At 42.1% G+C, this 15,127-nt stretch overlaps 1 protein-coding gene across 1 annotated transcript in view; it reads right to left on the bottom strand.

Moving 5' to 3' along the window:
* Window positions 1-15,127, bottom strand: part of FAM129A (family with sequence similarity 129 member A) — a 125,535-nt gene that overhangs the window by 16,231 nt on the left and 94,177 nt on the right. The window contains exons 7-9 of the mRNA XM_025043998.1: window positions 8,987-9,102; window positions 3,393-3,497; window positions 2,919-3,081 (exon numbers count right to left, since the gene is read on the bottom strand). Coding sequence (XP_024899766.1) covers window positions 2,919-3,081; window positions 3,393-3,497; window positions 8,987-9,102 — 384 coding nt within the window. The remainder of the gene's footprint in view (window positions 1-2,918; window positions 3,082-3,392; window positions 3,498-8,986; window positions 9,103-15,127) is intronic.

Here is a 15,127-nt window from a genome sequence, read left to right as displayed (position 1 = left end):
TTTGCCAGGAGATTAAATGAAATATTTATCAATTAACTTTGAGACAGGAACTATTTGAAGAGCACATAATTGAAATTTCAGAATAATCATGAACACGGGTAATAGACGGTAAAGATTCAGTAGCCGCTGGCCAATTTCCTCTGCTGGGTTGGGGCCGAGTAAGGACGGGAGGGGGCCCTCGGAGGACAAGGTCCTCGCTGCCTGACCCCCTCTGCTGTCTATGTCCCACCGTGTGCCCCAGCCCCCTCTCTGCACCTTTAGTCAATGTTCCTTTTACCTGTGTCTTCCCTCCTTCACCTTGGCTTGTAAACATCCTCCTCACCTCTTCAAGACCTGGTTCAGATTTCACCCACTGGAGACAGTTTAAAGCCCTGGAACCACCACACGGCTTCCTGAACCATGTTTCCTTAGGGACTGGATACATTTTACATCCCGCAGAAGTATGTTCTGTTCTTTTGCAAGGACGCAGAGATGTTGTTGTGGTGACTGCTGTGTTGTGACACATTCATTCATGAGTCATACGAAAGTTAAGGCAGCTGCGGCGAAGCAGTTCCACGGAGCGATGAAGAATGAAAGAGCTGAGATTAGAGGGTTGGGAGCCTGAGTCTGCCACACTCCAGCGTTGGGATTGGGGGCAAGTTACTGAATTTCTGCCTTGGTTTTTTCACATATAAAATGGAGATCATGAGAGTAATTATTCTTTGGGTTATGGTGAGGATGCAATGAGCTTACTATGTGTAAAGTACTTAGAACCGTATGTGGCAGACTGGAAGTTCTTAGTAACTGTTAGTTTTAACCGTACCTGTCGGCATTATCACGCTTTTCCAATCATCCGACACGACAGCAGTACTCTCATGGTGAGGGGCCCATGTGTTTTCTTAAAGTTGAAATGGCTCCTAGCTGGGAACCACTGAGCTCTCTCTTCCTGCCTCTCTGGTGGCATTTACCATACTTTGCCTTCTGTTTTAGTATCCGTGACATGCCTCGTATTCTCTTCTACTCGTAAAAGCATGCCGTCATCTTTGAATCCTCTTAGCGCTTGGATAGAGCAGGAGCAAAGTAAGCGCTTAATGAATGAACGAATAATTGTGAAGCAGAACGAAAGGCTGCTCAAGAGTCCGAGGGGAGAAAACGGAGTAATCGTTATTTAACATTCTCAAAGTTTTTTCGAAACCCAGAGCCCTTTATCGATTCAGCCTGAAACTCACTTCCTTGTTTTAAAAGTGGAGAACCTTTTAAATACATTTTAAAGGCGCTTCTGGTATTCTACTTTTAAAAGACTTGATCATGACTCCTTTTCAAGGCTCTTTATAGGAAATGAACACTAGTCCAGGGTAGAATCTTTTTCCATCTTATATACTAGAACCACGGAGATTTAGGCAAGAGAGAAGGAGAAAGACCCCTTTAATTCAAGCCATGAAAATGGCCACAGTCAGGCCCAACTCAGGCCCAGATAAGAAGGAGAAGGGCACAGGAGTTGGGCGCTGGCAGTTTTAAGTTGTATAAAGTATTTCAATGTATAGTCAACTCTAGGTTAGATGTGCCAATGGAGGAATAAGAGATGTGGGTAACAGGAGACAGGAAACACAATGACTTTTTTTTATATCTGCCTCTGGAAGGCATCGCGGGAGCAGACACACGCACAGTCAGACACGCACAGTCAGACACGCACAGTCAGACACACACAGTCAGACACGCACAGTCAGACGCGCAGAGTCAGACACGCACAGTCAGACGCGCACAGCTTCGCTGCAGTTACGCCGCCTCCAGACTCCTCCCAGCAGGACCTGTGAGCGGCGCTGGGTGGCATTACGAACAGGGCCGGCAGCGCCCAGGGTAACCCGCCCAGCACATGGCCCCGTTAGATTCTAAGTCTCCTGAGTACAGGAATTCGGTTTTCCCTGTCCGCAGCTAACGCTCCATCGCCGTGCTCAGCAAGACTTAGTAAATACTTTTAATGAAAGAATGAATGAGTGAGTGAGAGAGCGAGTGAATGATCCGAAAACTGACCCTCTAAGAAGACTGCCGACAATGACAGATGAGCCAGCGCGCGTTTCGTCTGAAATGACGTTCAGTGAGATGTAGGAACAGGGAACAATAGAATTTTATCCTGTAGGACTCCTTAGAGGCCATTTAAGGCCTCTTTTGAGAGATGAGGCAAACTTCTTGTAGTCAAGGGCCAGATAGTGAACATTTGGGACTTTGCATTTCCAGCTCCTCAGCTCTGCCCACGTGGCATGAAAGCAGCCAAGGATAATACATAAACGAACGGGCACGGCTGTGTTCCAATAAAACATTACTTACGAAATAAAAGTGCTTGACCGAATTTGGCCCAAGAGCTCCCCTTGCAAGGGCGTCCGTGATTTCAGAGAACACGGAGGCACAGAAGTCGGGGGAGCTCCCTGAGTCCACGTGACTGGCCAGTGCTGCAGTTGGGACCAGAATCCAGATTTACTGACTCTAAGCCCCCCAATTGTTCTCTCATCCAAGGAAAATCCATTTATTCGTCGATTTAAATAATCACCGAGTCTGCATGTACCAGGCACGGTACCGTGCACCGGGTACATCTGCGTGAACCAGGGCGACGTGGCCTTGCTCTTGGAGTGGGGGAGGGGCAGAAGGCATGACAAGTCAGAGTAAGAAGTGCTACCGCGGAGGAGGTGCAGGTGGTATCAGGATACACAGGCACCACCACAGCGTAAGCAGCAAACTTTCCTCTCTCTCGTGTCACTGAAATTTCCACGGGGAAGTCCAGGCCCTTAACGGCGCCTCGAAGCACGCTCCTATTACAACTATTACCACCTCTCCCCAAGCCCCTCCGTTTAATTCTCTTCTAAAAACCACGAATTCCAACTATGCGACGGAGCCCGAGAGCACACCTTAGTTCATTAGTGGGAGCGTGGATTATCTCCACTGACCTTGGAGCTTTCCAGTTAAAAAGTTCTTTGAGTTCACAATCTGATCCATGTCTGAACGGATGGTTCCTTCCAGGCCCTTCCGCAGAGCTGTGCATTCCTCCTTCAAGGCACTTAATCCTTCTGAAACTTGATGCTGGACCAGGTTGTAGGCCTCCTCCAGGAGCTGCCACAGAGAATGACACATAAGCAGAGGCTCTGCCACGTGGAAGCGCGTGACCGGGTCAAGTACCGGGAGGAGGGATAATCACAGATTATCATAACATCAACAAAACATAGCACCCATTCTAATTTTTCTTTCAAAGTTTGAATCTGTTTAGATTAGTCCTCATGTAAGTGAGATTGAGCAGACTCGAGGTAGGCAGCTCTCCACCCAGGGGAGGAATTATTTAAATTTAAAAAAAAATTCCCTAAAAAGAGAAGGGAAGGAAACGTTTATTCTGAGTGGCACGACCGCCCGACAAAGTCGTCGCTTACACCAAGCCAGGCCCTCTTTCTGTCATTCTTCTTCCCCTTCATTTTCGGCAGCAGGTCTGTCTGAAGGGTTGGCAGGAGCTCGTCCATCACCAGGTCACTCAGGATCTGCCGAGAAGAAGAAGGGAGAGAGCCCCAGAGGCAGTTAGATGGTGATGGCCCAACCAGAGCATCAGGCCAGCCGAAGCTGTCATGGTTGGCCGTCCCTGTCCTGGCTACTCAAGATTGTCCTGGGCCACATGAAATCTGTTAGGTTAATAGTTTTGCTCTGGGTCCGAGGCCATGGAGATCTCAGAGGGTAAACGTTCTTAAACGTCTGTAAGGAACAATAACGTCCACTAATATTTTCTCATTGGAAAGAACAAATTCCTCAAATTCAAATGACTCGTGTTCAAACTGGAAAAATCTAGTGCATTTAGGATAAGAGGGAAAACTTTAATTATGGAGGAGGGCATCCTTAGCAAAACTGGGAAGGGGGTCAGGCTTGGTCATGGTGGCTTGATCCTTATTTGTGTCCCCTGAGGTCATCCATCATTCCTCCTCAAACTCCCTTGGGATCTAAGTGTCTTCATGTTCTATGTCTTTACTGCCTCTTGAACCCCACCCCCATCCTCTTTAAAATTTAGAAAAAGAAGAGAGTAATAAATACTTTGAAACAACTAGACACTTGTGGGAATGAGCAGAATACAGAAGGTCTAAAGTTTCCTGGGTATTTTTTTAAAAATTGTTCCCAAATTCTCCTAAAAGTTTGCTTGGTTCGGTGAAAATGTCTCTTCTGAATCTGAGCAGTGTTCAACATGTCCCCAAATAATAAATACACCAAATAACTGTAGATACTTTACAGAGCACTCCACATAACACTGGCCAGCACTTTCTTACTGCCCCCCACTCCCCACCCCAATCAGAGCAGCCTTATTGTTCAGATTCACTTTTATCACGAGTCTTTCGGGGCTCACAGCTCAGCCTTCGATATCGGGCTACACACCAGGATTACAAAAGAACCAGAGCCATTTGGGGCATGGAGGCAGGCGGAAAAGCAGAGAGTCATTCAGCATCTGCTCTATGGATTTAAAATATTTGTCCAAAATAATTAGCCTCTTCATGGAAATTCAAGTTAAGTGTTGAGAATTAAGAAAGATCTTCTCTGAGATCATCGTTCGGCCTCATGCTAATAGAAATACTCCTGGCTCACTAGACGTTGCTGTCACCCGGGGTTACAGCAGGGCGGAACGCTTTAGCTGACCTGAACAGGGACATTCAAGCCCTCTAGCCACCCTGTACTGAGAGGGAAGGCTGCTCGGGTCAATGCGGCGAGTAGGGGCCTGTCATCTGCCATGTGGAACTTCGTGGAATGACAATGAGTATGATGGGGGTAGGATTCCCACTAGGCTTGGTAATTCATTGGCGGGGATGTTTTTCACCTTTCTTAACCATTCTCTTGGGGCAGCCCAGAGGTGAACCAGCACTTCTGAGAACTTAAGGCATGCACACACTCCATGGAAATCGGCAGGTCTAACAATGAGATTCCAGTAGGTCATTAGTAATCCGTGGACTCTGCTCCGTGGGGTAGTTCTCGTTTAGAACATCTCTGCCCAAGAGTGACCGGGCTGTGGCATCGGCAGGGTGAGCTAAGAGCTTAAGGACACTGAAGCCAGAACTTAAAATCAATGGGGAATTTTATCTCAGTTGAAAAGTGTTAAATTGAAGATAATTGCCCTAATAGTAATTGCTTGAATCCTTCTGTTTGCAGAGATTGGTTTGAATCTGAGCATAAGCATGAAAGGGAATTGAAAAGATGAAAAGTGACAAAGGCCAAAGAAGAGGATGTTCCATGTGAGTGGGCTTATAGTTTTCTTTTAGTCTTTCCCATACGATGTTCTAAGAAATTTGATTCTATTTTAAAACTTAGGGAATTGACAAGGAAATATATCTGGGAAACGAGGAGGGAAATGTGAGTGGGTCGTAAGAGCAGGAGGCTCAGGGGAAAGGGCAGGGCGGGGCAGAGCCTCCGGGTGCCGAAGCCCCACTGTGTCTCATCCACCCCTACGCGGCCTTCTCTTCCTCCGACTCCAGACGTATGGACAAGGCCTAAAAAATGTGGGTCGTTTTCTTGTCTCGAAGCCACCCTATTCTGTGGGAATGCTGTGCTCTCAGTTTATCTGGTTAATTTAAAGGCAAATAATAAATATACCAAATAACTGCAGATACTTTACATTTTGCAAAAGGCTTTCCCCCATGACTTCATTTAATACATTTATATTGAGAAGTAGAAAATATAGTTACTGGTGTAATAATAGAGTCACCCTCTCTTATCCGTGGGGGGAAACACTCCAAGACCCCCGTGGATGCCTGAAACCACAGATAGTACCAAACCCTATATGTACTGAGTTTTTCCAAACATATATACTTATGATAAAGTTTAATTTATAAATCAAGCACAGTAAAACATTAATAGCGAAGTATAGAGTAGAAAAATTATAACAATATGCTATAATAAAAAAGAAGTTATGTGAACGTCGTCCCTTGTTCTTTCTGATAACTGATAAACCTCTCTGATAACTGAGATGGTACTAAGCGACCGACAGGTGGGCCGCGTACCCAGCGTGGACACACTGGGCAAAGGGATGAGTCACGTCCTGGGAGGGATGGAGATTGCGAGAGATTTCATTACACTACTGAGAACCGCACAATTTCAAACTTATGAATTGTTTATTTCTGGAATTTTCCACTTAATATTTCTGGACCGTGGTTGACCACAGGTAACTGAAACTGTGGAAAACGAAACCGCAGAAAAGGGGCGAGGGGTTAGGGGGGTGGCGGGGCGACTGTATTTTCGTCTGTATTAATATTCTGTACTAATTACTGTACTAATGGTCTGTCAGGCAAGTTAGTCTAAGACAATTGCTTTGCCTGGACGCTTGCCTAAAATAACCATTGCCACTGAGGGCCTGCCATACTTGTTGTGTGAGTCATGACTACGAAGAGAGTAATGTAACAATGATGAAAATTTGACTACAGGCCCCTAGGGTAGAGGGGGTTAGGACAATGTTATGATTAAGTTCTTAGCAGACATGAAGGAACAATGCCAACAAAATCCAGTGCTTTAATCAAAAGATGGCATATTCTCAAACTCCGTAATGTTGTGCCATTTTCTTTAACTACTTGGTAGCCACTTTGGACCCCTGACCTTTTTTTTTTTTCTGTGAGTTTTAGGACAGATGCCGCTTCTGCTCTGTGTATGAGAGGTTACAGTGAAGCTTACTCTCACCGGGCCTCACACAGGAAAGTTTTGGAAGCCATTTACTTTCACCAGCTTTTCTAAGGATAGCCTGACATGGCTCAAAACACATCTCTGTCACAGACTGGCTTTGTGACTTCAGCCAAATTCTCTGAATGTTCTTTCTCTCAACCTGGAGGGTGCTGGACAAGGGATCCCAAATACAGTTCCAATGTTCACATTTTATACATCTGTGATTTCACCAAGAATATTCAGGTCTCTAGGAGAGTAAAACTTCTTACTGGGTCAGTAGATAACTCCAGATTTTACTGATCTCTTCTCAGGTTTTTGTTTTGTTTTCCCATTTATGGTATTTTTATACTGCCAAGTTAGCACCTTCCTATGACTGCTTCGTGCGGATGCTCTATAATGTCCATATATGTAGAGACCCACGTATGTACCCACACACACTTCTAACGCCGCCTTGCTCTCTGGATGTTTCTAGGTAGGTCTTGCCTCACCACCTTGGCAGGGGATGAGTCATTTAGTTTGATTTCACCTTAGAGCACTTCACACATATATCAGCCCAAAGCAAAAAGCAGAAAAACACAAGCAAACATGACAAGCTCAGTACCCAGCCCCCTGGAAGGATTTACTGAGTCCCTGCTTTCCATGGCATCGTGAAGGGATGTGAGATGACATGAGATTGCAAATGAAAGAAAAAAAATGAAGCAAGTGGCACAGCTAAAATCAAGGAGTTAAATAACTGTGTAACTGTGTATATTCCCAAGTTTGCTGTTGCTCTTTCATGGGACTGGGAGTCAGAAGCTATTGTTTCCTTCACCATTTGTCCCCATGCTTAGAGGGTACAAATCAGCTCTGCAGGGCAGGGCCCATTCTTCCTTGTCCATCTCTGGATCACTAGCACCCAGCATAGTGCTGGGCATTTGGTGGCTCAATAAATAGTTGTTAAGTAAAACTGGGCAAGTCACTTAACTTGCTATATGCCTTCTTCAGGTTTTTTGCATTTACAAAACGGAAAGAACAATAACTGCTCTACCCGCCTTGTGAGGTTGTTAAATGAACAGATAGGATTTAAGCATTAAAATGCATCACACAGAGGCATTCTAATACTAGTTTGTCTATTAAATGTGTTTGTGTATATGGCAGGCAAATCAGGGTCAAAGACTTTAGTCCCCCCTTATGCTTTTAGTTTTCTTTTTGGCATAAGTATGGTTAGCCCTTAATCCTCTCAGATTTTTAAATGGAAACCAAGAATTGGTTAAAGTTCTTGAATAAGTCTCAGGGTGGGAAATAAATGAGTTTAAAATCTACCCTCCCTCCCCCCAAAAAGAAGAGGAAGATTCTGAGTCATATGATAAAACAATAAAGAACAGCCCCATCATCACGTGAAAACGTTTTCAGCTTTAGATGTTTAATGACCATCCAAAGGCAAGGCACTATCTGGTATCTTCCTAAATATTGTTCCCTAATAACAAATTTCACTGGCCCCCAAAAGAGGAGTTCTGGGAGGTGAGGGGCAAATTAAAGAATACCATTCTTGGACCCTGTGTACCTCTAATTAAATAATGCCCATGGCCAGCCTCCTTTTTCTGGCTGAATCAGCTGTGTGACTGGTGTCCTCATGGAAGATGGGCTCGCATCATGAAACACAGTTTCCTTGGAGGTTTGTAACAATGTCTCCAAGACGAAGACCACCAAGGTGCTTAGCCTATGACTGGCATTTCATTAAGGTCATGGAAAATGATACTGGACCACACAGGATGGAAAACTAGAAAAGGTAAATGAAACATATAGAAAGCTATCTAATGCTTTTAAAATGTGTCTCCTTTAATTGCTTCATCTCTAAATCACTCAAAAGATAAAGACAACCATGTGCCAAATACTTTCCCAAAAGCATTTCATTTAATTCTCATAACCCTGCAAGGCAAACATCACCATTCCTATTTCTTTCAGAGGAGTAACCTGAGTCTAAAAGAGGTTAAATAACTTGGCAAGATTTGACCTGTCTGTTCACCTGAAGTTCCATCACACACTTTGCACTAAAACACACTGTTTACATTTGCTTCTACTCTGAAAGCATAAGGTCATCTGAAAGAATAATCCTTTTAATAGAAAAAAAGTAAGCAGCTCTTCCCATTGTGCTTCGGCCACCTTATTTAGTGCCTGGTCTGGTAGTCTTTAGAGTGCGTGCCCAGCAGTGGGTTTGCTGACTTAAGGTTTCTAGACCATGAGAGAGATGGTCTTTGGAACCACGTCTTCCAGTCTGGCAATTGTGTTTTGTTTGATTGTTTATTACGACCCTGACCTCTTATCACCCAGATAGAGAAGAGAATCAAAATTCTGAGCCCCGAATTACCTGGACTTCATCACCAGTGATCATCTCCCATGAGCCATAGTGACCCTTCTCCTGTCGGAAGAATTGAACAGCTTCTAAAAAGGCTTGGACTTCAAACGTTGTCTGCTTCATGTAATCTAAAAGAAAGAAGCAAGTGCATTTAGCAAAGAAAAATACTTAATTTTACATTTATTCATGGTTCTTCACGTATAATGGTCCAGACACTTACCATTACCTGAATATTACAAGAAATGGAATTACGAGACACAGAAAAGTTCAGCAAGTACTGAGTTCAAAGTTGCAAGTATACATCACACTGCTTGCTCGCCATACTAGCTGATTAAATCTATCAGTTGCTGGGCATACTGGTTAGGACTAGAGACGGATCCATCTCTCTCTCCCTTGTAACTGCTTTCCTCTCTCAGGTACCTCAGTGCCTGGTGGCCTTATGCTGCCAACTGTAACACCTCCCGCTAAGACAGACCATTTCTTAATGATGCCTTGTGTATCTACGGTATTCATCCCTTTCCAGTTTCCTGAACAAAATTCCAATTTCTTTGCAACCTGATACCAACTTTCTGTCAAAAGGACATCAATATAATATGCAGATTTATGCAAATGAAGGGTGATCATTGTTAACACTTCTATATCAGGATATTGTTCTTCTAAGCTTGTTATGTATTTCATTGAAACCTCAGAAAAACCTCTGAAATGAGTATTATTATCCCCATTTTATAGATTAAGAGACTGAAAGTACAGAAAAATGAATTAAGGTCCGAAGGCCCCACAGGTAGTAAGGGCGTAAACTCCAGCAGTCACTCCAGAGCCTACTCTAACTGCTATACGACACAACCTCTCATGCTAGTTTTACGGGTTTGCCTTCCCAAGCATATTGAATTTTAAAAAGTGTTATATCTGAGAGGTAATATTCTGCCAGAAAGAAATGAATATCTGAAGGTATGATTTTAAGTACGGTTGAGGAAGCGGGCTGACTGGTCTTTCCAGAATTCCACAAATCATGCTGTGCATGCATATGTCTTCATTTATGCTATGACTGAGTGTCTGTGTTCCCCCAGATTCATATGTTGCAACCTTAATCCTCAATATGATGATATTTGGAGATGGAGCCTTTGGGAGGTAATTAGGTCACAAAGGTAGAACCCTCATGATGGGATTAGTGCCCTTACGAGAAAAACAAATGCTATGACAGATGCTGGGAGGGAAGACCAGACAGACCCTCACGGCCAAGTTCGCCCTCTCATCAAGCCTTTACCCTCCTGAGGCTGGTCTTATTAGAGACCTGTGGTTCCACATGTCCTTCCTGTATGTTCACTTTCATTCTCCTCCCTTTCAGGAACTGTCCTCTGAAAATAAAAATGGATTTTTCTAGAACCGTCTCCCCAGCCTACAGAAAGAAAAAAAAAGATCTCTCTCTCCCTCTCTCTCTCTCTCTTTCTCTCTCTCTCAATCTCTCTCTCTCTCTCTCTCTCTTTTTCTTTCTCTCTCTCTCTCTCTCTCTCTCCCCCTCCAGACACCGGATCTGCCAGGTCCTTGATCTTGGACTTCCAAGACTATGGTGTCTTTCTCTCTCTCTCTCTCTCTCTCTCTCCCTCCAGACACCGGATCTGCCAGTTCCTTGATCTTGGACTTCCAAGACTATGGCATTTTTGTTATACCAGCCCAAACTGACCAAGATAATTTTCAACACATAAAAGTAGCTTTTGGAGGATACGATGAGAACAGAATTATGGCTATCTTAGCAGGGAAACTAATTATAGAAATAATATCATCTAACAATAAAAAAATCAAATTATGGAAAGAGGAAGTAAAATGGGCAAAGTGAAGTGATTGAAAGGGCCTACCTAGTTAGTCTCTTGCCTCCTGTTTGCTTGCCAATAGCATATGATCTGCATTTACAGGGCGATCTTAGATTGGTCAGCTAATCACTGGGAGATCTTCAGAGCTTTAGATAATGGGACTGCTCAGTTGATATGGTAGACTAAGCAAAACCAAAAGAGGATCAATCTGCTTCAAAAGGTGACAATCAATTAATAGGAGGTAAATAACTCTTTCGAGATTGGCTTATTAGGCTGTAAGCCTCAGGAACTTAAAAAAGAGAAAACAAAATTCAAGACATAGCCTCTATAAGAATTCAAGCAAAATTCTTCGCAGTGAGGGAACCATGAAGGCCAGAAGCTCCATTTTCAAAAATGTGGAACAGTAACTGACTACTGTTACTAATATCAACACAGAGATTTGGTCAAAATCTAAATCAGAAAAAAGGCATGTCCCAAGAATCAAGTTTTTAAACTGAAATATTTTCTTCCTCATTATTTTTTTCTGGCTTGGCAATTGATTTAGTGTTTAATCTTAGAGATCTGGAAAGCAAAAATTAAGATCTTGGTATAAAATTGACAACCAGGGGGCTGTGATAGGGGCTTGGCTCACTGGAAGGGACTTTACCAACTGAGATGGAAACTGTAATTACTACATTGAGATTGAAGAATGACTCATGCGCTCTTATTTTTAACAGCTGTTTTCATTTCCAACCTAAAGAAACAAAGGGATGGAAGAAAATGTGGTACTTAGATGGAGTGAGTATTGCCAGATCCATGAGCCTGGGAATGTAGTTTTAAATTCTTCATGTCCTTACAAGAAGCATAAATTTACTTATTTCTTTTCCCGCTGACCTCAGTAACTGGAGGAGGTATTTAAAATCCTGTCCATACTTTCTATATCTGTATTGAAGCAAACGATACTCCCATCGATGATTGCATTTTCGAAGATCTTTGGGAAAAAAAAAAAAAACAACTCAAGAAATGGGATTTGAGATGATGTGTGAGTCAGAGGGAAGTCAAAAGAAGCAACAGAAGAGGCTAGAACATAGTAGTGGTGGAGGATGAGGCAACTTAATACAGGGAGAGAAGAAAAGTATTAGTAATCAACGGACCACAGAGGAAATCACAGTAACTGAGCATAAGCAGTGAAGCCTCAAGCAATAAGGGAGTGGATCTGAATTCTGGACTCTTTACTGTTAAGACAGACCTTAATGAATTTTAATTACTACTTTTCCATAGGGGAAAAAGGATCTAACCTACTGATTCATCATTAGATTTTTTTTGTCTTGTTAACTGATTAACTTAACTTACATAAAACTTTAAGAATCATATCTGCCATATGGTTAAGTTGCTTTATGGATACTGGTTCTTAGGATTACAAACAAAGCCCAACAGCAACTGCCAGATAAGTAAGGAAATAAAGGACAAAGGTCTGCTTTGCAAAAGATAGAACTATTATTGCAATGGTAATATGATCTTTGTTTCTTCTAAGTTGTTTGCAAAGAAAGGCATTGCTGAACTCAGCCAGAATGTACAGGTGTTTGAGGAAACAGATTACCAGTTATTTGATCAACTTCCTGCCACAGATCTCATGGGAACAAATTCTAGGATCACAATTACCCATTCTCCTGCCAATAAGCAATTGAGAGTTTAGTTCAATGGCCTCCAGATTAACAATAGTTTTTGGTGTTTAAAAACCTTCTCCCTGCAAGTCTACTTGGAACAGTGGCAGATATCAGCTCAAACTCTACTTTTCCAACATGCTGTAATTATGAGGATGCTTAAGGAGAAAGATGTATTAGGGAGAACTTAGACATCATTAAATCCAGCTCCCTCGTTTTACGGATGAGGAAACTGGAAGAAGAAATGGTTAATTTCTTAGCTGAAGGTCACACAGCTGGTCAGAATCAGAGCCAAGAGTTGAAAAAGTGGCGCTGGCATGTCATAAGTGGCCTTGGCATTCATGCTTACTTAAATCATAGATGATGAGAGTTAGAAGTAATCTTAAAGGTTCCCTAACCCTAAGCTCTCTCAATGCTGGGAGCCTTCAGAATCCCAGGCAGACACTCATCTTGGCCTTAGCTTGAATGTTTCCAGTGACAGGAAGCTCACAATTTAATCAAATAGTCTTTTCGTCACTGAACTGTTCTAATTATTTAAAAATTTTTCCTTCTGTTGAGCCAAAATCTGTTTCCATGAACTCTCTCTCTCATTAATCCCATTTCTGTCTTTCAGAGCAAAATAGACAAATTTATTCTTCTTCCATCTGGTAACTGTAAAAGATAGCTGAATGTACTTATTTTCCTTCAACGATTTTTTTAAAAAACATGGTTTTTTGGATCTTTGAAAATTGGCCTTTCTTTTTCCTTTTTTTTCCTTAGTGACCAATTCCAATTTATCAATATTTTTCTTAAATTTGGCCCCTAGACTGAATACAACGCACCGAGTATTGTCGAACTAGTACAAATGACGTAAGGTAGAAAGATTATTTTCCTTTTTTCAGGTCCCTAATCTCTTTTTTAATACAACTACATCATACTGTGTACTCATCCCTTTTTGTAGTGCAATAAAATCCCTGTACCTTTTTTCATAAAAAACGCTTATCAATCTAAGCCTTTCCCAAGCCTTTCCCAACCTAATTTGCTTTTGATTTTGAAGTATAGGTTTTAGTATTACTCCTATTAAATTACAACTTACTGTGACCAGCTCAGGGCCCCAGAACCCGCCCAAATCATTTAAAAATTGTAATCCTGTCCCCAAACTCCCTTTTACCTTGGTATCATTCAAAACTTTCATAGGCTTGCCTTCTGTGTTTCTAGCCAGCTCACTGATAAAAACATTCATCAGATCAGGGGCAAGGACTGAACTCCGGGGAACTCTGAACATTTTAGGAGATGTGGGAGACACGTCTTGGCCGTCGAATCAATAATCATATCCTCAGCACCAGGACTCATCTATTCTCCTTAGTCTCATCTGTGCAGCTGCATGGAAAACTCATATTCAGGAGACACGATTATGGATTTTGCGAGGGAAGGAAAGCTGCACTAGGCCCCCTTGGGGACAGTTATTCAGGGGACCAGCCAGAGAGAAATCGCTTTTGTTTTTTTCCACTTACACAGATTTACAGCATGTCTGAGTCAAATGAAATGCCTTCGCTCCAAGGCCTATGCAGTCATTCTGGATTTTGACTCTGGCTGCTGAGTCTGGACTCCCCGACTCGGGCTGGGTTTGGAAATTGCCTTGTTATTTTATCAGTCAATTGTGCCAAGCCATGTTAGCTGATCTGTCTGGTGATTTGCAAAAGTTATGTAACAGCATTACTCACTATACTGCTACGGGGTTCATCTCACTAATGGATACATCTAAACTGCCTTTAGCTTCAGGTCATATATCGTTTCTTCTAGGAGAGCTGCAACGAGGCCGTCTGCCCCAATTTCTTCTCTAGAAGAAGCACAGGGGAAAGTAACCAACACTTTTTGAATGTTGTCACGGAGTATGAACCATATGAGATGTTTAAACACATTGTGTCATATAACCCTTCCAACAATCCCATTAGGTAGGAACGAACATTCCCACTGTAAGGCTGGCAAAGAAACTGAGTTTCAGAAAGGTTAAACAACGTGTTTAAACTAGTAAGTATGTGGCCTATTTACTTCCAAGGTCCTGTTATAACACTCTGTGGTTTAATTTTTTTTGACTTTTTATTTTGAGAAAACTGTAGATTCACATGTTTTTGTAAGAAATCATACAGAGATATCCAATATAGCTTTCACCCAGTTTTCCCTAATGGGAATATCTTGCAAAACTATAGTATAATAGCACAACCAGGAAATTGACACTGTTGCAATCTGACCATCTTATTCGGATTTCATCGGTTTTACATGCATGCATGTGGATATGTATTGTGGTTTAATTTCTACATTATTTTAAATTTCCTTTCCTTCTCAGAGTTTAGAATCATATAATTCTAGAGTGTGAGCATACCAAAGGGATCATCTAGTTTAAACCACTCATTTAATGAGTGAGCAGATTGAAGTCCAATGTGACATGACATTATTTAAAACAAAAGAAAACAAAACAAAACCCCCTTGCTGGAATTAAAAATGAATAGTGTCCATTCTAATGAAGTTCTAATTTTTATTAAAAATCAAATTCATTTATGACCAGCCCAAGCAAATTTTTATTGCCATTTATAAATGATAATAACTTTTATGAGAACTAGCCTCAGGATTATTTAGGAGTCTTTGAATTGTATTTTGTAAACTACTAGACTGAAATATTCATCTATTGACCAAATAATATCTGTGTTACTAGATACAGACCT

Source organism: Pteropus alecto, unplaced genomic scaffold (genome assembly GCF_000325575.1).
Source record: "Pteropus alecto unplaced genomic scaffold, ASM32557v1 scaffold101, whole genome shotgun sequence".
NCBI lineage: Eukaryota > Metazoa > Chordata > Mammalia > Chiroptera > Pteropodidae > Pteropus > Pteropus alecto.
This window is presented reverse-complemented; position numbering and strand designations above follow the sequence as displayed.